Below are 27,798 nucleotides of genomic sequence, written 5' to 3'. Positions count from 1 at the left end.
ACACTCAATTGAATGATATCAAGCGTTTCTCAAATGAGAATGTCCCATGCCTTCAGACTTCCTGCACCTTCGTCAAATGACTAAGCAACTGATATCACCCATTCGAAGGAGGTCCCCTTTGATAGCGAATAGCTGCTTTTCTCATTTTCATCAAAAATGTTTTGCAAACCTGTTTCTAATAAGCAAACCAGTCGTAAACGATCTTCAAACAATTTTTCAATGAGAATAATAAACATCATCAAAAATGTTCAATTGATTTTGATCTCAAAAGATTTTACTTGTTTTACTTGTCAAATAGTATCCAATTTTTCATACGCAAACTTAAATATAATTATTTAAATCTCAAAAGTTAAATATCAACCGCCATCGCAATACTCCTCACGCTTTTATCGTGAAGCGCTCGTGTTTATTTACATTGCTCGATTGGAATTGGAACCGCGTTTGACGGTTCGATTGGAACTTTTGGCTTCAGTCTTCGCGCGTCTTATTAAACATCGTCTCTCGTTTTTAATATGTTATATGTGATGTATAATGACTTTGTAAATATGTGAATAAATCCACTGCGTGCACAGGAATATTGTTAAGGAGGGGCATTTTTTTCTATGGTGCATTTAATCTGGGGATGGGGAGTACTCCAAAGTGCGTGGTGGATGGTGCTGTTCACCCACCACTGTTTCCCTACTGTTCAATTTAGCTAATTTTATTTATATTTTGTTCCGGTTGCGGTTCATCTTCTTCAATGCAAACTGCTTTCAGAAGCCAATGGAATGGATCGTAGTTAGCCACCAACTGGGTGGCACACTTTCCCCTTTTTTTCGAATGTCCACGTATGCGCACAATATCGATGAAACGTTCCATTATATAGTGATTTTGTAGCCGCTTTGCCTCACTAGCAGCAATCATAGCTGTTTTATGGTAGTCCAGTTCTTCGTCGATACCCTTCCTGGTTTCGAAATTCTTCCACGCTTCTATACTACCAACATGGGTATCACTGTGATTGTGTTTTCCCAGCAACTCGGTCGCTTTCTTCCAATTTCTGAACCCTGTAGGAATCGTTGTAATAATGTTTTGCGTCATGCTCTTCTTTACAGGTTAAAAATATGAACGAAGAATTCCTTGAGGGTCTTTTCGAAATTTTTAGAACTCTATGACCTCTATTGAAATTATTCTCAGAAGTCCTCTGGAATTATTTTTAGAACTCTTCTTGACTTTTACTCAGAACACATTGGAACTGAAATTCCCTTAGAGTTTCAGAAGAATTTCCTCAAAATTATCCAGAAATTTTTCCCGGAATGGGTTAGAAATTATCGGTACTCCCAAGAAATTTTCCTCAAAATCCCTTTGGAATTTCACTCAAATTTTAATTTTCTCGGTATTCTTTTCGGAATTATCTTGGAACTATCTGCAGGATTCACTGGAAATTATTCACAGAATATTCTTGGAATACTCCCCAGATATCCTTTGGAACTTTCCTCAGAATTCAATATCCTTGAGGTTCTTCTCGAATTTTTTGAAAACTCGCCTTAGAGCTCTTTTGACATTCATTTCAGAAGTCCACTGGAATTATACTTAGAACTCTTCATGATTTATTTTTACGGTACATTACATTTATTTTTACGGTACTGAAATACGTGTTGTAAACGCGACGGTTTATTAACTTCTATTTTTATATTCTATCATCTTTATACACTATCAGCTGACCGGCTACAGCTGCTGACGATCGAGAAGCGATCGGGATAAAAGGCCTGTTCGCACACTACTGTTATCTATCGATCGTTTCTTAAAGTGAAACAGACCGAGAGCCTACGTGAAGATAACAAAGATAACAGTAGTGGCGAACTGTGTGGAAACCGTTTGGTCACTCATTTGCCAATTAACCCTGTCCTGTTTAACCATAAGCCGGCCGCCTTGGAATCCTATCGATTTCAAATTATCCCACTCTTACTACTGTATGTTTTCATAATTCAATGTGTGGTGTGATATAGTTACAATAGAATTCATTTTCATCTTATATACTACTGTTGCCGCTGCCGCTGTTGCTGCTGACTATCGAACAGTTGACCCACATACGATAATTGCTGCTGACCGTGATGACCTTGGCCTACATTTGAACTTCTGGATTCCACTGCTGTAACTGCCTATTGTTCGATCAGCTGCTGCCGTGCGATCCATCTCGTTGGATGTTTGATGTTGATTTGCCAGTGTACCTCGGTAAACATGGAACGGATGTAGTATCGTGCAGCTTGGTTGTGTAAATCGGAACAACATAGGGGAATTTACGTATTCTCGTCAATCTAAGCAGCTTCCGCACTTCTATTAGCATTTTCTCAGTGTCACACACACATATGACGTGTCTGTTTGTTTACTTTCATCTGCTGCTAGCTATTCTATCCATTCCAATCAACAAAACTGTCCAAAACGGTTTGAAAACGTTATTAAGGCGCTCCAAACTTCTCTGGTGAGTGTGACTATTGTCGGCAGCCTCTTTTACTTCGGCAACCTTTCCGTTTAAACTGCGTGTAAACCAGCTGTTCTATTATCGGCAACTCGTAATCAGCCGTATTTTGTTGTGCTTATGTTTCTTTTGCAGAAACACCTGCACACAGAGAAATGATTTTTAAATTCAAATGGATATATTTTTGGCTCAGGGCCTAATATATTTTTGGTATTGATTCAAATATATTATTCGGTTAGTTCAAAGAAAAATATTTTTGAATCAGCAAACCGGTTGTAGAGTCAATAATCTGTTTGTTGATTCTAAAAACCATTTTGTTGATTCAAAAATATGTTTCGTTGAAATAGTGATACAATATGTTTGAATCAATAACAAAATACATTAGGCCCTGAAACAAAAATCCATTTTTCTGCGTGTGGCATAACAGGTTTGCTCAGTCGTAAAAATGTATAAGGATGGAAGTTGAAAGACTAAGGAATCGTTTAAATACATTCAGCGAAGTGTTTTAGTGAGAAAATACATCGAAATTAACGTTTAAATTGTCGTTGCCGAAAACAGTCGATGGCTGCCGAAGCCATCATTTACCCTACCTGGCAGAAATATTTCTGCTTCTGCAATGGTCCGATTGGCTCGACACTGGTGATCTATCCAGGTTTGATTTCGGTTGCTATGTTCGATTATGCTTCTGACGTTGGTGATGTTTTCCTTCTAGGATTGGAACTATGCTTTCGTCCGATCGACGGCTCAACAGGAACGATGCTTTCCGTGGTTTGGTACGTGTGGTTTCGGTGATTGATGTTTTAGCTGATGCGATACTGAAGTGATCCGTGCGGTGCGTGACGATGTTCACGGCCGATCTGCACGGTGTGTGCGATGTGATCTCTGAATAAAATAAGAGGGTGCTTTTTCAATTGAGCTACTGAAAAACAAAACGACTTGCCTGGATGGAGGCCCTAAGGCCTCTGATGGACGCCCGTGTGGCGTCGACCATCCCTCTGCGTACGATGACTGCGATGTTGGACCCACATTGCTGAGAAAGTACAAGCAGGTTGGCTATACCTGTTGGCGATCACAGCGTAGAACCACTTGCGCACTTCTTCCTCAGGATTGCTGTCTCTGTTTGGTCATACCTCGAAATATCAAACGTGTTTGGGAGTGTGAATTTCGAATCGAGCTGAACATAAATTTGACGGTTAGCACCATTGCTAAACACCGTCTTGACTGGACCTAAACAAGACTGGATGCACATGCAAATACCACCACCGAAAACGACACATATTACCTCGAAATTGGACGCTAGACAACTCAAATTTGGCGAAAGAGTGTCGGGTGTTTTGCATTGACCAAAAACACAGTGAGGTTTGACTGGAGATAAATGAGCGATTACTTTTTAGAAATTTGAAATAATGCATAACTTAACTGGGTGTGCGACCTCCGCCGTTGGAGGAGTCCTAGTTCTCCTCTTCTGACATAGAAAGATTGTCTCTGATTGGCAGTACACAGATCTTCGAGATCGCTCGCCTGTAACTGCCATCCTTGGTCCGGACGGTTGCAACTCGGATGTTTCCGTCAGATCCAAAGTGGCTTATTAAAACAAAAAGAATCCTATTTTAAATTTATATGAATAAGTAAAAAAAGCCTATTAGAACTGAATGTAAAAAAATGCAACTTAATATCATTTAGCAGAAAAAGAACACCATCAAACATTTCAATTGCATTAGGAAATCAGAATGTAGAAAAATGTGAAAGAGTCAGGGATTTAGGGATTATCTTAGACTCCAAACTAACTTTCATAGACCATTACAATACAATTATTCACAGGGCAAATAACATGCTAGGCTTTATCAAGCGCTTTTGCTATAACTTTCAGGACCCATACACAATTAAAACACTATATATTGCCTATGTGAGGTCAATACTGGAATATTGCAGCATTGTATGGTCTCCATTTTCAATCACGCACGAAGAAAGATTAGAATCAGTACAAAAGCAATTTCTATTATATGCCCTTCGTAAATTAGGTTGGACATCATTTCCTCTTCCATCATATGAAGCACGCTGCATGCTTATAAACATACAAACATTAAAAGAGCGTCGTGAATATGCAATGGTTTCGTTTGTAAACGATATCGTTTCGCAGCGCATTAACTCAGCAGAACTTTTATCAAAATTAAATTTTTATGTACCTACTCGACAACTCAGAAATCGAAATTTATTTGCCGTAACCCATCATCGCACAAATTATGCAAAATTTGGGCCATTAAATCGCATGATGGCGTCTTACAATCAATACTGCGAAACCATTGACTTTTCAATGTCTCGGCATAAACTAAAACAATATTTTAACTCCATACGGAATCATAACTCGTAGGAAGTAAAAATATAATAGCTGACAATATATTTTTTAATATTCTTAAGAAAAACAAATTTGTATATGTATTTGTACTAGTCTACATCGGTTGATGAAATAAATAAATAAATAAATAAATAAGAAACAACAAAATGCAATATAATTTAGACCGGAATTGTTTGTTTAAAGACAACTGAAGTTTTTTTTGGTTCAATGCAAACAATTTTCTGTCCGTGTAATATTGATGTCGCTAGCAAGGTCGGGCACACTCAGCTAGTGTTCAATAAAAATTGCTTCTCCAATCTTCTGATTCGTGCAGATTTCCTTTATCCATTATTCCATCAGAATGTTGCAGGTTTTCCAGCAAATAAAGCTTGCCCATATTTTCGGATTTTTCATCATACATTTTCAGTTAAGCAGCTTCGCTCCCACTGGCGTGCACCGGGTGGGGCAGGGTGGGGCATATTTACATTAACACATTTACAAAATTAGAATATAAAATAACTTGATTTAAAAGTAAAATAACTTCATTTTATAATATAAGGGCACTGAAAACCTTATAAATCTTAAACTTATGTTGGACTATGTGGAAAATAGATGTGCTATGTTGTGTGCAGATGGACGAATGTGTTGTAATGTGTATGAAATTGGAAAGAAGGAACTTTACACCCGCACTCATGAAGGCGCACAGAATTCCCACCCCAGAAATTGGGAGTTCTTTTAATTATCCCCCTAAACGGTTGGGTCATTCGGGCCGGATAATTCCGGAAAACCAGACAAAGGACACTGCCAACGTTGGTCACTTTATGGCTTGGGCGCCAAAATTTGTATCTAAAGAGCTTTTGTGGCAGGACCCAATTAGCAGCCATATGTAGATCACTGCGGCACAATCTATTCAGGGCTATTCTGCGCGGCGTGTGAGGTGAAGTGACAGTGAAGTGATGGTGAAGTGACAATTGTCACCTCGGGTGAGGTGACTCTCCATTTGATTTGCACTGAGAGTCACCTCACCCGAGGTGACAATTGTCACCTCACAAGTGAGAGCGTGTCACCTCACCTCACACGCCGCGCAGAATAGACCTGATTATCTCGTCATCTCCATTGCACTTTTGGATGGATATGACATAATTATCATCTATGATGGCCACCAGATGAAAGCAAAATGAATAGCACACGACGGCCGTGTTAGTACCAATTTCACTGGACACAGCAAAAGGATCACCTACCTATCTACTACCACTAGCCAATACCATCTACACGGGAAACATAAATGGACCACTTACGTTGATATGGATGCAAACACAGGGTGTTTGATGACATGTTGCATTAATGAGCACAATGAATCCTTTAATCACACAAAGGTGTTTGATTGCCACAGCACGGTTCGGTTCGGTTTGTGCACAAAGGGTGCGCACACTCATGTAAGGCAAGGGTGTATGATAAACGAAAATCGGTCAAATTATAAGAATTAACTGAAGTGGATTTGAATCCCATAAGCATAAGCTTTACTTTTCACTACAATATCATTTACATGTCATAAATCAATCTAATTAAAGTTTATATGAAAATCACATGAAGTTTATTTCTTATTTAGACTCATACACTTTATCGATTCTAAAAATAAATCGAAAAATAAACAATACACAGTGCGAGCTTCAACAGTTGCGTATGTTTTTTTTTAAATTGAAGCTGATTTTTGATTTATTTATTTATTTGTCGTCAATCAGTGTAGACCGTTTTACAATTGTTGTCTTAAGTGCTATTTTTACAATTTTGTCTTTGTTTATATTTTTATAATATGTCTTAAGAACAAGTTAAAACATTACTTCTAGTTGACGTTATGCGAGGAATTAAAATATTGCTTTAATTTGGTTTTTGTCATTGTAAAGTCAATGTTATCGCAGTGCTTATTATATGTATCCATCATTTGGTTCAAGGGTCCAAATTTGGCATAATTCGTACGATGACGATTTGTAGCAAATATATTTCTATTTCGTAAATGCCTAGATGGTGTATATAAAATTAAGGATGACAATAGTTCTATTGAATCAATTCGATGTGATACGATATCGTTTACGAATGAAATCATAGCAAATTCACGACGCTCTTTTAATGTTTGGATATTTATGAGCATACACCGAGCTGTGTAAGATGGCAGAGGAAATACAGTCCAACCTAACTTGCAGAGTGCATACAATAAAAACTGCTTTTGAACGGACTCTATTCTTTCTTCGTGTGTGATTGAAAAAGGAGACCAAACTATGCTGCAATATTCTAATATCGACCTTTCATAAGCAATGTACAATGTTTTTATCGTATACGGATCGTGAAAGTTATAGCAGAAACGTTTTATGAAGCCAAGCATGTTGTTAGCTTTGTTAATAATTGTGTTATAATGATCGGTGAAAGCAAGTTTTGAGTCCAAAATAACACCTAGATCCCTGACTCTATCACACTTTTCTACGATCTGGTTTCCTAAAGTGATTGTTATATTGGGTAGGATTTGTTTTCTACTAATGGTAATTGAGTTACATTTTTTTATATTTAATTGTAGCAGGCTTTTTTGACACCAAGTATGGAATATCTGACTTTTCTCTTTGAATGTGACGATGTCTTTGGCATCTTTTATTTCCAAAAAAAGTTTAATGTCGTCAGCATATATTAAAACTTTCAATTTCTTAATAATGAAAGATATGTCATTGACGAAGAGAATAAATAAAAGTGGTCCTAAATGGGAGCCTTGAGGAACTCCTGAAGTGACGTCAACGGGATTTGATATCTTTCCTTTGTATTTTACTATTTGATGACGGTCAGTTAAATATGATTCAAGCCACTTGAGGAGTGCGTAATGAATTCCGATTTTTTGAAGTTTAAAAAGAAGCATGGGTATGTCAATTCGATCAAACGCTTTGCTGAAATCTGTATACAACACTTCTACATGGTTTCCGTTATCCATTGCATTCAAGGAATAATTAATTAATTCGAGCAAATTCGTAGTTGTTGAACGGCCTTTAAAGAAGCCATGTTGCATAGTAGTAATTCTGTTTTTAATTTGAAGAAAGAGTTTTTCATTTACAATCGCCTCGAAAAGTTTCGGAATGCAAGAGATAATAGCTATACCACGATAATTACGTATGTCGGATTTTTTACCCGATTTAAAGATAGGCACTAAAAACGAGTTTTTCCATATTTTAGGGAAGTTTCCGGATTCCAGTGACATATTGAAAATCCAAAATAATGGAGCAGTAAGTTCAATTGCTAAAGTTTTCATAACAACTGGCGGAACACCGTCAGGGCCAGGACCTTTAGATGCATCTAAATTGTTAAAACCCTTTAAGATATCATGAACCTTGATTTGACTTACGCTGATGTCACTTGAAAATTCTGGATAAGATTCAAAATATTCACGGTCACGGTCCTCTTCTAAAAACGTAGTATAGATTTCTTGGAAGAAATTTGCAAACAAATTGCATATATCATCCGAGTTCTCACCTATCCTATCGTCCAAATGCATCTTTGAGGGAAGATTATCAGATTTTAATTTGGTTTTCACATAATTGAAGAAGTTTTTAGGACAAGATTTTATTTCAAGTTCAGTTTTTAAGTTATACTCCTCAAATGCCATATTCGAGGCCAAATTTAACTGATCGCAAATGTCTAAATAGTATGCCAAAGTTTCTTCACTATTATATTTTTTATAAAATTTGTGCGCTTTTTGCTTTCGGTTTTTTAAATTTTTCAGTTCTCTGTTGTACCAAACTGGATGTTTTGTATGACTCTGACGTCTTCTTCTTTTAGTTGTCACTTCTTCAAGTATTATTTCAAGCAACACATTGTAGAATACGTAAACTTCACATTCAACATTTCCTGCAGTTCTTAATATTGCTTGCCAATCGACAATGTTCAATCTATTTCTAATGTTATCATAATTTGCTGAATTGTAATCAAAGATTTCATCAAATTCGCAGTCGTTGGTTCTTTCATTTATGTGAACGAATAGAGAATATTCTATTGCTGTGTGAAACATTTCATTTCTCCATATGGGACTTAACGATTCAGTCACACAGAAATGTTCACAAGTATTTGTTAAAGTTTTTTTTTTTTCTTTATTTGAGAGATTTTTAGTCATAGGCTAGTTCATCTCTTTTGTTAATTAAAGGTCTAAATAACAATTTTGTTAATTTTTCACATGGTTTATTTGATTGAGTCCTAAATTTGCAATTTTGTCAAAAATAAAATGGAGTGTTTCATTTTCCCCAACGACTGGAAGTAAGATGCTTTCATTGTCCATATCAGAAATAAAGTCAACATTGCGGTGGTTAAAGTCCCCATATATATGAACTTTTACTTCAGGGGGTAAACTAGACAAAATTTCTTCCGCTTTTCCAAAAAACTTATCATACGTGTCCTTATGAGCATTGTTTGGAGGAAAGTATACCGAAGCAAAGACATGTGTTTTGCCTGCTACTTGCGCTTTTACCCATACACGTTCGAATTCTTTAAATTTAGTAGCCATAATGATTTCTGAATTCAATTGGGTCGAAATCGCTATTAATACTCCACCTCCCGATTTTTTTTTCCAGGCCATTGAAAATTGCGGTCGTCTCTATAAACGTTATAATTGTTACCAAAAACTTCTTCATTTCTCACACTATCATCCCAACTTGTTTCATTAGCCATTATGACAGAGTAAGTAGAACTTAATATATTTTTGTTAATTTCATTCATTTTACCGGCGCTTCTCATGCGGTTAACATTTTGGCAATATACCAAAATTTCTGTAGTGGTCTGAAGATTAGGTGATGAAGTTGATGGTAACCTGTCATTCATAAAACTATTAGTAAAATTATTTACCCCTGATCCATGTTCCGAATTTGTTTCGTTCTGTAAAGTGTCGTGATCTTCGTTATTTTCTTCCTCTATGGAGCGTGTCAGTTTTGTAGAAAACATGAGTGCCTCTCCTTGATGTAGAGAAGTCGTCAAGTCCTGGATAATGTCGGGGTCTGCTGGATCATTGTCTTCCTCCAAGGGGTGTTTCAATTTCGTACAAAACACGAATTCCTGCATACACACGCCTCGCATGATGCAGTTGCAGCCATCCCGTTATGCAAGTGCGCTGGAACGGTACGTTGGTATACATCGCACGCCGGGTAGGGGTTTAAGATTTCCCCTCGTTGGAATTGCATTGTGGGTCGATAGTTAGCCTGCGGCGGTCTGGAAAACCGATCTTTCGCTGCCGCAAGAAGCTCTCGATCAGGTGGCAATAGGTTGTTTCTATTCTGACTAACACTGCTGCGGAAACTGTTACGGTTAGTGTTGTTGTTTCAATGATTGTTAGATATGTTATTGTTGCTGTTGTTGCCAAAATTGTTGTTGTGGTTGTTGTTATTTTTGCTGTTGTTGTTGTTGTTGTTGTTGTTGTTGTTGTTGTTGTTGTTGTTGTTGTTGTTGTTGTTGTTGTTGTTGTTGTTGTTGTTGTTGTTGTTGTTGTTGTTGTTGTTGTTGTTGTGGTTGTTGTTGTGGTTGTTGTTATTGTTGTTTTTGTTGTTGTTGTTGAGCAAGTTTTGTTTCCTTCGCCTTCTAGCCTTTCCAGCTATTTTTTGCTGTATCAAACGGCGTGAATTTCGGGCATCGTACTCGGTCCAGTCTGCCTTCCATACCTTCCTGGTACCAAGTAGACGCCACCCTGAGTCATCGTTGTTGTTATTTAATTCCACCTCCAAGCTGGGGCACGAGTCAGATGGCGATTGCAAAGGTGCAGCGCTCCGTGTTGAGGCTATATTTGCTGACAGTGACTTCAGCTCGTCAAGAATATCGAGTTCCAGCACAGAGTTAGAGCTCATGGTACAACTTGCCGCAATGTCCAGCGACAGCTGGTTCAGTTGATTTATTTCATTACTGATATTTCGGAGCTCGGTGGATATATCTGACGTCACAGTTCTCAATGACGTAGACACACTGTCTTTCGTTGCCATCATAGCTGTATCGAAAAGCGATGTAGTGTGATTTTTGAGGGCAACGACACTGCCAGCTAAGGTGCTGTTTCTGTTAATTGCAGACAGTTCATTTTTTATGCCTACCAGCAGTACCTCCAGGCCTTCGACAGCTTCGTGAACAATTCGAGGATTTTCTTGCTGCATCGCGAAACGATGTGTCACTTCTGTGTTGGCATGCAGTTGCTCCGTTAGAAGTTTTTGTTGAGCCGCTAATTGGTTTAATTCTAACTTTGCTTGTAGATGCTCTTGACACGAGTCGCAGCATGGTAGAAGATAAGAATTAAAATCCCCTACTTTTTTATTGTCCTTCCTGCGTAGTGAATTCCTCTGCACGGTCACTCCTACGCAGGTTGCATGAAATGTGCGTATGCAGCCAGTGCATTTCCACATCAGCGAATCAACGGAAGAGTCAAATGAACAAATTTCACAATTCATATTGAAATGAACGGAACCAACAGCAACAGCTATCGCGCGAAATTACTACAGCGAGAACAATACGTACGCAAAAAAAAAGCACAGAACGCACGTGGCTAGGAACGATTAAAAACGCGTCCAAACCGATTGACGATTGATCGACTAAAAAAAATTCGACCCATCGATGTTGAGGTGTGATGATGTCGGTGTCTTCGCTCGGTTCCACTGGGCCATGGCTGACTTCGAGATTGAGCTCGTTCAATTAGTATGAAGTTATAACAACTCTCTCGACATGGAATGGTAGTGCTACGTTCTGAAGAAAAAAACCACAAAAACTACAAAAGGAACTAAGGAGCTTCCGGAATAGCAGCTTAAACTATCATAGCTCCTAGAACTTCTTGAGCTCCAGTAATCCTGACGAACTATAAGGAACTAAAAATTTACAAGTTTTTCACTGCTACAAAATTGTGGAACCCCCGGCACATTGAGATTTGCTAGATCTTTCAAAACAGTTGGTAATAACTTTGAGAACTCCAATAAATTGTTGTACTCTGAGAAATTATTAAATTATTGTGTCTGAGACGAAAGTCGTGAAGACAGTTTTTGTTTTCTGCTGTTTTTGGTTTTTGACGTAGGACTACCCTAATAAAAAATTACCGTACACGAACGATAACCCAAATTATTGAAATATTCCACAAATGGTTTGGATGATACCCCGAACACGTCGTTAATCAAATTAACCATAAAATTTTTATTAGGGTATTTCTGTTTTTTTCTTTAATCTGTTTTTTTTAATCGTGCATTTCAATAAAATATGATTTCAGATTTCGTTTCAGTGACCCAAAATTGAGTAAAATAAGTAATTTCACCGAACACAGCACCAGAATAAATGCTTATTCTGATTGAAGTTTAGGGACAGTCAAAAGTTGCATATTTTATCACTTCCTCAAAATTTAACATTTGGAGTGGTAGAATGCATCGTTTGTTAGGGGAAAATCAATGAAATACTCAACAAATTATCTCATAACAATATAATGAAAAATACTTGTTGAGAAACGAAAATTTAACGGTGTAGTGATCAACTTCGCCCCGTTTTCCGGTACGTAAATCTGTAAGCAGTAAGAGGCAAAACAGCAAGTTTGACTTTTTCAGCTTTCCACAAATTTCAATAATTGAAAACCTTAACTAACTTACCTTAACCTTAAAACTAAGAAATATATTAAATAGGGTTTGAGATTTTTAAGTGTAGGGTATAATCAAATTTACACATTCGGAACCACACGCACTGTATCTTTTAGATAAAACTGCATTCCCCGGTTGAGTGGAGGTGGGACGTGATATAAAAGCTATTAAGGTAGATCGAGTTGACAAAAACATGCACATTTTTTATTGCTGATCTATAAAACAAATAAAGTCAACAGAACCACAGGGGGGCGGGGAAGACTGTGTAAGCTTTCTAATAATTTGAAGAATCAGAACAAAGGTTGTACGGACCTATATGTATTACACCGGTAAAATTAATCGAATTAAATAATCTATAGGTAAAATAGAGTAAACGCTAGCTGCCTAACAGTACGGTGTCTAATTTCGTCAATGTTGTCCAAAACGACAGAATGGTTTATATATTCTGTTCAGAGTGAATTCAGGGCGGTGTGGGGGGTGAACACTTGAACCGGTTTAATACTAAAGGGTGCGAAAGCTAATGTTAGCAATAATATGGTTTCATTGAACACTCTTTCCATTGTCAAAATATTAGGACAAGCTGTTCGTTTGTGTTTAGGTTTGTTATACACTTACTATTCTATGATGAATTTTTACTATATATATTAGAAATTTCTACATATTTTCTGTACAAGGATAATATAAAAGATTGAATTTAAAGTGAAACTAATGTACAGGAAGGTTTGGTAAAGTTATAAATTGTTTCGCGTGCACAAATAACTGGTGGGAGCAAATAGGAAGCTGCTGGGTATTGTACAGGATGTAAAATTAGGTGTTTGCGTCAATTGTCAATTGCAATGCAACTGGAAAGCAGTGCTTCATTTTGGCGTGGGTGACATCCAATCAAGCTAATCCAATTAGTCGTGTGAATAATAATAATGATTTTCAGATGCGCGTTTGGTTATTGTTCGATTTTAGCAAAGCTTTAGATTTCCAATTCGAATCGATGTATCTGTTCAACGTCCTTCTCATCCAAGGGAGGGGGCGAACACATCTTAATTGCTGGCTTAAGCTCGATTAGGCTGTCGGTATCATTATTATTATTATTTTTGCTGGTGCTGCTTATGCTGCTGCCCTGCGATGCATTGTTGGTTGCGGTTTTGGTGATGGCGGCGACGACAGAGGTGCAAAGTATGGGATTTTTTCCGTTAACAATGGCAGAAGAAACTGCTGGTGAGGAGAAGCTGGTGCTGCTGGTGGATCGTCCACTACTCAGGAGGTGCATATTCAGGTGTTTGGAGTTTAGAACTTTGGTTCGGTTATTACTGCTCGTAAGGTTTAGCGAATCGAGGCCGGTCGATGTGGAAATGGGAAAAACTGGAGATACGCCTAGTTTGGCTCCTGTAAGAAGATGGAAATTTATTAATTGGACTCGAATGTACGAATATACGATTAGACACATAAACAAGCCCCATGAAAATAGAATGTACAGAAATGAGGTAAGCGCTAATGGTAAGTGGTATGATGTGGGTTCATGTTTACGTACAGAAAAAATAATTAAAGCCTGAAATCTTCAACATGTGAAATAGTTTATTATTTTTTTTTTAATTTATCATCGGTCTCTGTTCCGCAATCGAGTGTCGATTGTCAATTGGAAATTAATCACTGATGGCAATCGAGTTCCAGGGAAGCAACTTCCACACCTGGAACCTATCGATCCAATCAACATAATGGTCGGGACCAACGGCTTACTTCCCTTCCGAAGAAAAACGGGACCAGAGATTGTTTCGCCTCAGAAAAAATCCCAACGACATCGGCTGGGATTGAACCCAGGCACACTAGGGTTAGAAAGTAGTCACGCTTACCACTAAACCACAGGCGCCGCCGTGAAATGGTTTCGAGAACTCTTTTGCATTTGCCGAGAAATTTGGGAATATCTCTATTCATTCTATTTCAAGGGATTCTAGCAGATTGTTTAAAAATTTCTTAACATCATGCAAGACGAATAAAGAAAGAAGCCTGCGAGAAACTACCGTATTGTGCCTTGGTGAGATGCCAGAATTTAATATGGACATCTACACAAAGGAATTGTTCCAAGAATTCCAGGATTCTACGGACTTGGCTGTGAATAGATATATTTTATTTTTAATTTGTATGTAGTAAGGACCAAGCATTCCATTTTTTTAAACTAATTACTTCGATCTGGATCATGATTATATCCAATATGAAGCATCTTTAAAAATTGACTCTTATGGTATATTTTCGGAAATTGCTACTTGAGCCGGAGGTTGACTGCAATTATTGCATAGTTTTTTTTCTTCAAAGTAATGTACTGATGAGCCAATAGGCCGAATACAACTGCACTAAACTCTAAATTTACGCAGGGGATACGCAGCGCTCTAAAATAAATCGCGTACACCCAACCCTTTTTTTACGCGGTCTTATTTTTTTCCCGATGTTCGATGAACAGATAAAACTCGGTTTTCCGAAGGAAGAAGCGTCAGCAGGAAGACCGAGATCGCGAGGCGTTGGAAAATCTGTACCGCGTAAACGACACATGGAATTTCTACAAGAAGCTAAATAGTTCGCGCAAAGGCTACGTGCCGCAAGCCGATATGTGCAAGCAACTTGGACGGTAACCTTCTCACGAACGAGTGTGAGATGATGGAGAGGATGGAAGCAGTACTATGACGAGCACCTCAACGGTGATGCAGCAGAAAACGAAGGTGGCACGGCAACAGACCTTGGAGCACGCGCAGAAGACGACAGGCTACCGGCCTCTGATCTTCAAGAAGTTGAGGAGGAGATCGGTCTGCTGAAGAACAACAAAGCAACTGGTGTAGATCAACTACCAAGTGAGCTATTAAAATACAGTGGTGAAGCACTGGCTAGAGCGCTGCACTGGGTAATTGTCAAAATTTGGGAGGAGGAGATATTACCGGAGGAGTGGATGGCCAATCTACAAAAAGGGCGACAAGTTGGATTGCTGCAACTAAATACCGCGCGATCACACTGCTGAGCGCCGCCTACACGGTACTCTCCCAAATTCTATGCCGCCGCCTGTCACCATTTGCAAGAGAGTTCGTGGGGCAATACCAGGCGACTCGACAGGTTCTGCAGAAATGCCGCGAATACAACGTGCCCACACATCATTTGTTCATCGATTTCAAATCCGCATACGACACAATCGATCGAGATCAGCTATGGCAGATTATGCACGAGTACGGATTTCCAGATAAACTGACGCAATCGATCATGGCGACGATGGATCGAGTGATGTGCGTTGTTCGAGTATAGGGGACACTCTCGAGTCCCTTTGAATCTCGAAGGGGGTTACGGCAAGGTGATGGACTTTCGTGTCTGCTATTCAACATCACGTTAGAAGGTGTGATCAGAAGAGCTGGGATAGATACGAGTGGCACGAAAGTCCATCCAGCTTCTTGGCTTCGCCGATGACATTGACATTATGGCACGGAACTTTGAGACGATGGCGGAAACGTACATCAGACTGAAGGCTGAAGCTAGGCGGATTGGACTTGCCATCAATGCATCAAAGACAAAATACATGAAAGGAAGAGGTTCTAGGGAAGACAATGTTAGCCTCCCACCCCGAGGTGGTCGATGATTTCGTGTATTTGGGCTCACTGGTGACCGCCGAAAATGATACCAGCAGAGAAATTCAAAGACGCATTATGGCAGGGAATCGTGCCTACTTTGGACTCCGGAGGACGCTCCGGTCGAAGTTGACTGTCTACAAGACGCTGATTATACCGGTGGTCCTCTACAGCCACGAGACCTGGAGCCTTGGTGTTTTCGAACGGAAGGTGTTGCGTACCATCTACGGTGGAGTGCAGATGGATTACGAAACGTGGAGGAGGCGAATGAACCACGAATTGCACCAGCTGCTGGGAGAATCATTCATCGTCCACATCGCAAAAATTGGGTGACTACGGTGGGCTGGGTACGTCGTAAGTATGCCGCACGACGACCCAGTGAAAATGGTTCTAGAAAGCGACCCAACAGAAATAAGAAGAAAAGTAGCGCAGCGGGCAAGGTGGATCGCAGATTACGAGGCTGGCGAACTGTGGCCATGGATCGAGTAGAGTGGAGACGACTTCTTCGGACAGCAGAGGACAACAAGGCCTTAGCCAGTGTACACAATAATGACTATAAAAGACTCGATATTTTAGGCCGTATGAATAAAAAGAGTTTACTTTACTTTCCCGTGCTTTTCTTACGGGAAAATTAAAGTAAACGCTTTTATTCATACGACCTATTAACTACAAAGTAAGCATTTTCTAGAGAGACTGGAACTACCCATTAAATGAGTAAAAAAATTACTTATTTATGAGTATTTGTTACTCACATATGAATACTGTTGTCCACATGAAATATCTAAAAAAACTATACATTCTTGCATTTCTAATTCGAGTCAAAAAGCGAGCAGAAGGTTCCCCAAATTCAAACAATTTTTCAACTGCCGTGAACGTATGCATCATAGTTGTTAGTGGTTCGTTGTAACCGAATGCTGTTCGATGGTATCGTGGTTGGCGTAGGGTACCACTTCGTAATGTTCTCGGCGGCACTCGGATATCTAACAGCGAAAGAAGACTCACGTAAACAAACATCCCCATTTAATAACTTGGCAACAAATGCTGCCTGTTTATTCTTCCGTCGACGTTCTAAGGTTTCCAAACTCGACAAACTACAGCGATCAGAATACGGTGGGAGATTTTGCGGATCACGCCACGGTAGGTTACGCATTCTGATAAACTTTCGCTGAACACCTTCGATCCTCAAATTCCAAGTCAACTGATGACCAAGGAGTTGTTTTCCAGGATAGGTCGAACAAGGGAGCAATAAAGAGCTTTCAAGCAGTGTGGGTCAGAGAAGTCTTTTGATATTTTTGACACGAATCCTAACTGACGGTTAGTCTTGGTGATCACAGCAGTACGATGGAGGTTAAACGTTAATTTATGATCTAGTAGAACGCCTAGATCGCTGAACTGGTCGATTCTTTTCAGTATAACACCGTTGATGGCATAATCGAAAATAATCTGCTGCTTGATGCGGTAAAACGACATTACCATGCATTTCGGTATGCTCACGGTAAGCCTATTCCGATTGCACCAACCAACGAATAGATCTAATAGCGATTGGAGACGAATACAATCCTCAGTACATCGCACCACGAAATACAGCTTTAGGTCAGCGGCATACACAAGCCTGCAACCATCTCAAAGTTCAAGCAATACGTCGTTGAAGAAAAAGAAGCAACAGCGAGCCAAGATTGCTACCCTGTGGTACGCCAGACGAGCTCGTAAAATACGAGGAAGTACTCGAATCAAGTTTAACCCGCAAGTCAGGTACGAGCAAAATCACGATGCCAACCGATCTGATGTGCCGAGTTTGGATAGCTTACCCAACAGAATATCATGGTTGATCGTATCAAACGCTGCTTTTAGGTCCGTATAGATGACGTCTACTTGCGCCCCATTCTCCAGTTGTTCAAAACAGATCGTGGTAAAATCCAGGAGATTTGTTATAACCGAACGTCCATCATGAAGCCATGTTGGTCACAGGAGATGTAACATTTGGTACGTTCTAGAATTACTCCACTCAAATTTATCTCAAACAGTTTTGAGGCAGCTTAAAGGTTGGTGATTCCTCTGTAGTTTTTAACATCACGTTTGTCTCCTTTCTTGTATACTGGAACCATAAATGACTCCTTCCAGGAAGAAGCAAATTTCGACTCCAAAAACAATGTATTAAAGATTCTGCAAAGTGGCTCAACAAGAGCTTAAATAGCTCGGCAATAAACTATAGGAGGAATGCCGTCTGGTCCAGGCGTGAAGGTGCTTCGCGGCATTAGTTAGTTATGGCCAAAAATCGGGTTTGTGGTTATGCGGTACCACAGCTGCGACACCCATCGCTCGAAATGAGGGTTCGATTTCACCTCGGGGCACTTTTGCAAAAGTCAGCCCTCTCCCCGTAATAATTTTCAAAGCCGAAGTCCAAAATACTTGAGCAAATTTTAAAACACTGCAGTGAAGTTCTCCCGAAACAAACGAAGAAAATAAAAACTGGTACTATTTAGTAGGAAAACCTTTATTCCTTAAATTGAGATACACGATATGGGCCCATGCATTAATTATGTCACGATAAATCGAGGAGAAATTTACCCCCCCCCCCCCTATCGTGACGTTTTTCCTATACCTAATGCATTGCTTGTCACAAAATCTTAGATTCCCCCTCCTTAGAGCGTGATTTAATTTATGCATCAACTCTAAGGTTTGCGTTGCGTCGATAATGATTTATTAGTGTTAAAGCTGGAGCGTGCCAACCGAATCTTTTCTTCACTAGCTGATTTTGATCAGAATTTTCAACTTAGTGGGAGAGGGAAACTTCCCCCCCCCCCACTAATAATTTTCAAAGTCGGTGTACCTATTCCAGTACAGCCTAGCATATCAGTATATCTGGAGATTACTACAACAGATAGAATCCCAAGTCGACCACATTTTGATTGATGGAAGATACTTTTCGGATATCATCAACGTCAAGATCTATCGTGGGTCAAACATCGATCTAAACCAGTACTTTGTGATAGTAAAAGTGCGTCATAGACTTCCCGTTGACAAAAACAATCGGTACCGACGCCCGCGACGCCCGCCACGGTACAATCTGGATCGACTCAAACTACTCGAAGCTGCAATTGATTTCGCGTAAAACCTTTAAAGCAGCGTTGATGGATGAGGAAGTCCGATTGAAGACTCACTTGAGGACTGCTGAAATAGTGTTGAAGCGGCCATGAATAGCGCAGAAGAAGGTGCCATTGCAACAGGTGTAGCAAGGGACTCGTCAAAATGTGGAACGATACAAACAGAAGCGGAGACAGCAAACTCATCGCAAAGAAGCGCTACCTGGTAGAGGTAGCGTGCGAAGCAATGAAGCAGTTGTATCGATCTCCAGGACACACGTTGAAAAGAAATGTGTTGTGATAATGATGGAGGATGGAGGACGGATGAACGTAAGGTGATTGAAAGGTGGAAGCAGCACTACGATGAACACCTGAATTTCGTTGAGTCAGAGAAACAAGACAGTAGGATGAATGAGTCAATCGATACGATGGATGAGCGGCATGAAGTAGTTTGCCTCCTCGTGGTGTGCCCTGAAAACGTTAATTATCGAACCCAAGGGAGAGATATTGCGGCTAAACAAACTACAGCAGAGTAAGGACGCTGGATCCCCATCCAGCTCGTCCCAGGAGGTCGATAAGCCCTGCACAAACCCGCGTTGTGCAAAGGCAGGAGTGACACCGGGTTCTTAGAGTGTAGAAGACTCTGACCAAGTCGCAGCACACGCAGCTGGTAAGCGGTCACATCTGTCCTGTCCTGCTGTGGACAGTTGGCTGGCTATCACGTCAGCGAACAATAAGAGGAAGGCCCTACACAGCTGCTCACTGTGCAATAGCGAGTGTCAAGTCTGTGACACACCACTAGTTTGATGCGCCATAGCGCAACCGGCCCGCTCCCATGATGTAATGCTGTCAGGCGGTTCCGGGGAGGGCAAGGGCCAAGAGGGTAAGGTTTAGTGGGTCGGGAGCGCTACTTCTCCCATCCCCACACCCTGAGTTATCTTCGCATCTGGGAGCAGATTCCCCCCTGAAAAAAAATATGATGGATGAGGGAGACTTGCCAACTCCCTTGATAATTGAAGCTAAGGATTGTTTGATCGACGTTTAAAAAATGTCACGTGCATTAACTTGAAACACTGTGAAGTTTGTTATTGTTATTCATTCATATTATTGCATTCAAACTCACGAGTTTAGAAAGGCTTAAAGATTTCGCTAAAAACGCTTTTATGTCTTGATTTCAGTGTGAAATGAAAATAATTTCAAATTTATTTATTTTAACACTTAGGCGATCAACCATTTGGTGGATGGTTGGTATTGATTAACCCTGCTATGCGAGCGTGATTATTTCTGACAGACAAAAAGTTAAATTTTGACAACCGTGGCTGAGTTCTGCTCGAAAACCGATCGATCGGTAACACAGGGATTTTCGAACATAAGAAATAACTTTCGAAATGTCACTTTTAACCACGAGTTAAATTAAACTCGGCAAATGGCTCACAGATTTAGTACTACGTTCGAATGCCCCTCACCAATTTTGACAACGAAATGTCAAACTAAATGTGACGTCTATTTTTGACGTATAACTGCTTTTTAACTAGGCTAAAGCCCAGTTAAGGCTCTGAACCATTTGGCGATTTTTTTAACTCTTGGTTAAAATTTGACGATGGAAAGTTATCGATTAACCCTGCTATCCGAGCATGGTTATTTCTGACAGACAAGAAGTTAAACTTTGACGACCGTGGCTCGAAAACCGGTCGATCGACAGCACGGGGATTTTCAAACATAAGAAATAACTTTCGAAATGTCATTTTTAACCACGAGTTAAATTTAACTCGGCAAATGGTTCACAACCTAAGTGACCAGTTGGAAAGTGAGAACTACCGAGCGGTTATTTTACTTATCGCGGTCTACAAAGTGTATTCTCGGCTTTGTTCGAAGGGAGCGACTCTATCTAAGATGCAGAAATAATTTTGCCTTGCTGTTGTGAGATGCGGGCACACTTATTAGATAGAAGGAAAAAAGATTTTTCGATTGTTTCACTATCGTGAGATTTTTTTGATGATCTTAAACTGTGATTTAGATGACACTCCACGGTTTTGTGGGTGGACGATCGATTACAGACCAAATCTAGAGTCTGTATACGAGTCACGTCATGAGAAAAGTGGTGGAGTTTGCATAACGGTATTCCAAAGATTCCCTTCCCTATCACTTGGCAACAGAGAACTTCTGCATCAACTTCAAATGACTTCTAACAAATTTGCGGCTGTAGTAAATCATTTTATCAGTAATTTTATCGAATTTTCATAGTAACAAATATTACAAACTTTCATTACTGATCATTACCAAATCTATCCCATGACAATGTAAAGCTCACTGCGTGTTTATGATCATTTCTTCGATTATAATTTATATTTTATTGTAATACCTTTCGTGGAACTTAAACGATATATCGTGCAAAATAAGCAAACTTTACGATGCTATGTAAGGTCAAGGACACGGGATATACTACAATAGATCAATTTACTAGTCGCAGTAGTGTTAGGTCCCGAACAGAAGAAAAAAAAGTGCCGGATTGACCGTTCAATAGGTAGACTTGGCTACACTCTAATTGTGACTCTTATACACAGACTATATTCATACAACATACAATTTCAGCTGCAGAATATTTTGTTCCTTGCCTTAAGGAATATTGCTATTTCTACTGAAATCACGTATGAAACATCGAAGCCCTACGATTATGAACATGAATACTGGGAAACTTCAGTTGAGCTGTTCTACCCATAATCGCATAACAGTTCCATATGGATACACGGTAAGAAAAAAGTACCCAAAATTGAGTTCATTTCACTCATCACGTGGCTTCCGTGGGGCTAGGTAAAATTAAGTTAAAGAAGAAAACTCAATTTTGAGTAATCCTGGCGTTGACCAAGTTGACAAAAAATAATAAAACGGAGCAGACTGGAACCGAACCATGGACGTTGAGATTACGGGGCCAGTGAGTTGACCACTCGTCTATCAACGCTTGTGAAAATGAAATGGTTAAAGGCGCATAAAAGCAACTTCAATGAAAATAAACTTATATTTGAGTTTATTTATTATTACTCAATAGTTGAGTAAATTTTAACCAACGCCGCTTTTCTGATTTACTCAACGGCGGACCTCAAATGATAGAACCCAACGTTGAGTTTTTTTTAACTTAATTTTGAGTATTTTTTCTTACCGTGTAGGAAATCAAGCAACGGTGGGACTGATATGCGATTATGGGCAGTGATCTACTTGTGTTCTATTACAGAAATAAAAATAAAAACCGAACAATTTGTGGCATTTAATCAAAATTTCTAATGAAATGTTGGATTTCTGACTCATGCATTGTTAGTCATTTATGTAATGTGGTGAAAAAAGACCCGAAAACCTGAAGGTGCAAAAAAAGTTCAAAAGAAAACAGAAATACCTTCGCATAGCTTCAATCTAGGATGCGATTCATTCTTATTGTTAATAATATGGTATTCTTTGTTGCTGTTATCGAAACAATGGCCCGAGGTGAGAAGGCTGCTGCTGCTGATGCTGGAAATTGCTGAACTGCTATTATTGTCGCTGGCTTTAGAGGAAGCTGCTGAACTGCTGGTCGCCGTTCTGAACATTGACGAAAAGGGCGGTTGGCTTCTGCTGGAGGATGTCTTCGTACTGTTTGCATCAACATGCTGTTAGTTTTCCGGTTGGGTTAGAATGATCAAATTAAGTTGTATTAATAAAAAAAACATAAAACAAATCAAACAACTGAATGTCTTTTCATACATGAGAGCTGTTAGATTTTAAAACGATGTGTTATTGAATAATGATGGAATTATAAATCCAAAGAATAGAAACTCAAAACACATTTTCACCGCGTAAGAACCTTATACCTACCGATCTTTGAATGGTGGCCTTGGGCGTCGAGCTACTCGAAGAGACAGCGTCACTCGAGTCTCCCGATACAAAGTGTGCCCTGAGCTGTTTGTTTCTATAATTGTGATGGTAATTGCAAAAGAGTTGATAATTACTAAAATAGAACTCGTCTGATTATTATCTCTCATTATGCGTTACCTAACATCGAGCTGCTGAATGTGCTGCTGCGAATACTTAAGCTGTTGCGAAGTAATTCTCAGTTTTTCTTCGAGTGAGGCCGTTTCCACACACTTCATCGAGTACTTTTCCGAAAGGGACAAAATTTCCTGTCGGACCTCTTCCAGCTCTTGTCTGCAATTAAACCTTACATAAGTTTTCAAAACTTTATGAACTCACTCCTATTACATACTCTTTCTCCTTGTATGTCAGCGGGGATTGACCACCTTTCTGAAATTGCTTCAAGAACTCCTGCTTGAATCGTGCGACTTCTCGCTGGACCTCATTTTGATGAGCCTTACGCATTGCGTCTAGTGCTGCCAAAGTTGCCTGAGATATCATTAAAATAAAATGTTAAAAAGCATTCATTTGGGATAACATAATTTTACCATACCTGAGTTTCTTCGGCAAGTGCTTGCTCCTTTTCCACTATCAGCTGCGCTATCTCATGTTGGTGCTTCTCTTCCAGATCGTGTATTATACGCTTATGGGATGCTTCCATTGCTGCAAGTCCTTTTTCACACAGGGCCTGCAAAAAAAAGCGAGATCGTCTCCTAATCGTTCGTTGAAATTATCTACTCACCCTAAGCTGCTCAATCTCGGCCTGGTACTTTTGACGCAAACTGTCTTCGTCATCTTTGTCCTTTTGCGAATCGATTTCGTTCGCCACCTGCTGCTCTCGGTAGGCTGCGTGCAGATTGTCCACCTGTTGAGCATGTTCAGCTTCGAGCATTTCCAAGTGCTTTTCCAACTTCTTCACGTGATCTTTCTCCTTTCTTATTTGCTCGAATAGATAATCACGTTCCTTCTCCAGTTCGGCGTACTCTTCAGAATTCTTCTGGAAGTTTTGAGACAATTCTTCATACTTGTCTCGTAGTGCCTTGGACTTTTTTCGTTCCTCGTCGTAACTATCCAGCAACTCTTCAATTTCTTTATCCTTCTCATGGCACATTGTTTCGTATTCACGAAGCTTGGCGTTGAGTTCGCTGAACTCCTTTTCACGCAGCTTCAGGACATTTTTCTCATTCCTCAACTTCTCCTGAATTTCTGTTTTCTCGCTCTCGATGTTCTTGATAAGCTGCTTCTGTTCGTCTATTTTCTTAGTTAACTGACTGACCTCTTCCTCATTCTGTTGTTTCAAACTAGCAATGTCGGTTTCATGCCGATCAGTCATTTGATGCAGCGTATCTTGCAGCCTGTCGCACTCATAACATTGAGCTTGAACCGATTTGGCCGTATCGATCAACGAGTCGATTCTTTTCTGTATCTCCACGCACCTTGCGTGAATGCTACGCAGACTATCGACGTCTACCGTGCTTGCGATCAGCACGTCATCAGGAACCATTGTGTTCTGTAGCGACACCACGGATCGTTCCAGTTCATTTAGGATGGCTGATATTTCTTTGATATCGGTCTTGTTGGTCAGGTGTTCGTTGACAAAGTATTTATACATGAAGTTAAAATCAGCCTCAGCAAGGATGTCGTCCGAGTTGGCAATTTCCAGGTCAGCGGTGAGATCGGTGTACAGATTTTCGTATTTCTTCAGAGCAACTACGCTAAAGTTATTGCTGTCCTCGTTGATCAGTTTGATTTTGGCAGGGACATAGTCTCCTTTTAGGATTTGAACACGGGCATCGATCAGAGCTTTGTGTGCTATGATGTCGGCAAACTCTGCCAACAACTGTCGACCTTCGCTTGGTTTCCGTTCCTGCTCCAGGTGAAGCCTCCACTGACCACGCTTCATTTTTGCTAGGCTTTCCTCGTAGCATTCGGTCAACTGCGTCACTGCAAGTTCCATTTCTCTACGTAGAACATCTTGGACGGCATCAGCAAAGTTTTCGAACGTTATTCGTTCATCGGTGGACAATGCATAGCCGAAGGCAGGTGTTAGTGAATTTTCATAACGCTGAGCACTTCGCATCATAATGTGTGCGATTTCAGACTGCACCAGCTCAGCGTTCACTGCTTCCTGTGCTTGTCGCCATGCTTCCTGTACGGCACCTTGAATCGTTTCATTTGAAGAAGAAATGTAACTCAACGTTTCGGCTGCTAAACCGTACGCTAGGTTTTCCATCACCGTCGTCTTGTACCGCTTAGCGACCATATGAACTTCGTTCTGCTGTCGAAGCAGATCGTCTAACAAATTGGTGTTGATTGACGGGAAATTTAGTGACCTTATGCTACTGGTGCGGCCAGCTGACAGTATGAGTTTCCGAGCCAACACGCTTGCAAGTACGTCCATACTACTGTTTAGTTTGATGCCACATTTGCCGGCGAGTTTAGCCTTGAGCATTGCCATCAACTGTATTGTTTCGGAGACTTCGACTTTGGTTTGTTTTTCTTCGTTTTCCTTCATGTTTTCCACTCGTTCCAGCGCATTTCTCATTCGACCGAAGCAAACGCTTTCAAACGCGATGCGTTCGGCTAGCAATTCCATATCTTTCTTTTGCGTTAGTCCGTTTGTTTCACGAAGCATCCGTCGTTGCTTCAATAGATCGCTGAGCTTATTTTTTAGCTGCCCTTCCATTTGTGTGAATGCCAGCTTGATAGGATTGGTTTCCGGCAACAGTACAATGTTGTTGTTCAACGAGCAATCCTGTATGACGCAGTGCTCACAGCTGTCTCGCAGCAGTCTGGAGACCTCCGATAAGCATCTCTCAACAAATTTAAACGAATCCTTCTTGTCAGCAATGGGAGAAACGGATCGCCGCGATCGCGAGGATCGCAGATTTTGGAACTGACGCATACTTTGATCGACAAGTTCGCGAACAGAGATGACAACACCTTCCAAACTCTTCAGCCGATCCATCAAATGCTCGGAAACCTTTGGACTAGCGCTAGGGGTAATTTTGTTAAAACCGACACTGTTAATGCTACTCGTACTTTCAGTGCTGCTTATCATTCCAGCGGTGTTTACGCTTTCACTAGATCCAGGAATAGCTAGCAGATCACCTGCAGTCGCTTTAACTGTGTCAACTCGTTTTTCTAAATTGTTCAGCCTCAACAAAACCTGCATCGGTTGCGAAGAAATGGATGCGCTGTCCAAACTTTTCCTCCGTAACCGAGTTGATGCTCGTTTTACATTCTTTAATTCGGAAGATTCGCCTTGCGTGACAGCTGCTTCCGCTATCACTGCTCCCTGCTCCAAGGCGTCTATCTTGTGCTCCAGCTCCGTAACCTTTTCTTCCAATTCTTTTTGAATCGTCAATGATTCTTTTCCCTTCAGCGATAGAGACCTTCGTTTTTCGTTCCGAACTAATTTTTGCCTCAGTAGTCTAACCTGCTTCTCGGCGTTCGTATATTTATTAGTCATATCTTGAATCCTATCGGCCATCATCTTCGACTGAGATTCGTGTTCTTTCTGCTGGCGATCTATTTCCCTTTTCAAAGTGGTGTAGGATATTTCCAGATCATCACAAATCTTATGGGATTCCTTCAGTTCACGCTTCATTGCTTTCAGCTCACTGACAGCTTTCTCGAAACGTGCTCTCAGTTCGTGATACTCATCAGCTAGCATATCCTTGTCCAATGTACTCGGATCAACCTCATTTAGACTAGTCAAATCACTGAACGAATCCATCCGCCGCATTTTACCCGTTTTCGTATTCAAACTGCATAAGCTGGACGCGGGACTAGAAATGCCAAAGTCTCTGATTTTCTTGTATAGGCATTCGTTTTCTTCGATCCCACGTGCCAACCGGTCTTCCAAATCTTTGACTGTGTCCCGACTTTTATCCAGCTCTACAGTAATCCTGTCGATGATCTCCTGAGCACTGCTTCTGCTCTCATCAAGTTGCGACATCAGCCTTTCTCGATTTTCCTCACTTTCCCGCTTCCGTGTTAGTTCTTGCTCAGTCCGTTCTAGGGAGGTCAGCAGTTCCGACATCCTTGCTTCTCGCTCGTGGGTTTCCTCGCGGAGAATGGAGAGTTCCTTCTCAGCGGCTTGTAACCGTAGTTGAAGTTCTTTGTCGATGCAAACCTCTTCCTGAACGGGGTTGATGAGTGGGAGGTCTTCGGATTGAACGCTTTCGATTGTACTGCGCCGTGACGACGGTGGTGACGATCGGCTGCGTTTGTGTAACCGATTGTGGGATGTTCTTAATCTATCTTTGGTTCTAGCTAACGCTGAAAGTGGCACTGGCGGAGTAGGAGACAATGGTGAGCCCCAGTCACCGACACTGTCTCTCCGGCCTCCTTCGGATGCAGTGCGGTACTCCTCGTCGGAGGAGAAAAGTAACGATTTGGGCGTTATTGGCGTTACCGGAGTCGTGACCGTAGTCGTACTGGAAGACTTTTGAGGCAGGTTGTTGTTCAGAACATCGCTGGTGCTACTGGATTTGATGAGATGTACTACCACGTCTTGACTTTTTTGTGTGGGCTTGCAATCTACCTCATCCTCTCCCCGGTTGGCTTCTACACTGATGCGGCTACTGATCGTACCGGTGTTCAGACTACCAATTTTGTCCTGTATCTGGCTACCGTCTATGATTTCTATTTCTAACGGGAGTTTATCGGTTAACGTTTTGAAGTTTTCATCGTTCTGATTGTTCAGTCCTAGGTTGTTATTATTTAGTGTTACTTTGGTCTGAGGTAATCCGGCTGCGTTTTTGAGCACGTTGATCCAGTTGTTCCTGTTGCCGATGGTAACCGTGGACAGCACGATGCGTCGGTTATCCCACGTCTTAAA

At 40.5% G+C, this 27,798-nt stretch overlaps 2 protein-coding genes across 5 annotated transcripts in view; both read right to left on the bottom strand.

Moving 5' to 3' along the window:
• The window catches only part of puml (pummelig), a 418,871-nt gene that overhangs the window by 25,364 nt on the left and 365,709 nt on the right, over nt 1-27,798 (bottom strand). The gene's annotated exons all lie outside the window — the stretch shown is intronic.
• osp (outspread) overlaps nt 12,580-27,798 on the bottom strand; it is a 534,113-nt gene continuing 518,894 nt past the window's right edge. For 3 of the 4 annotated variants that reach the window (XM_065222626.1, XM_065222627.1, XM_065222628.1), the window contains 7 exons: nt 23,695-27,792; nt 23,506-23,640; nt 23,305-23,441; nt 23,094-23,246; nt 22,917-23,010; nt 22,462-22,711; nt 12,580-13,777 (listed from right to left, as the gene is read on the bottom strand). In XM_065222626.1, coding sequence (XP_065078698.1) covers nt 13,362-13,777; nt 22,462-22,711; nt 22,917-23,010; nt 23,094-23,246; nt 23,305-23,441; nt 23,506-23,640; nt 23,695-27,792 — 5,283 coding nt within the window. In that variant the 3' untranslated portion in view covers nt 12,580-13,361. The remainder of the gene's footprint in view (nt 13,778-22,461; nt 22,712-22,916; nt 23,011-23,093; nt 23,247-23,304; nt 23,442-23,505; nt 23,641-23,694; nt 27,793-27,798) is intronic. The other variant, XM_065222629.1, reaches the window with a different exon arrangement.

This window comes from Ochlerotatus camptorhynchus, unplaced genomic scaffold (assembly GCF_037179485.1).
Source record: "Ochlerotatus camptorhynchus isolate MF236.1 unplaced genomic scaffold, CSIRO-AGI_Acam_v1.1 ptg000176l, whole genome shotgun sequence".
In the NCBI taxonomy this organism is placed as follows: domain Eukaryota; kingdom Metazoa; phylum Arthropoda; class Insecta; order Diptera; family Culicidae; genus Ochlerotatus; species Ochlerotatus camptorhynchus.
Note: the sequence above shows the minus strand (reverse complement) of the source record. Positions and strands in the feature narration are given on the sequence as shown.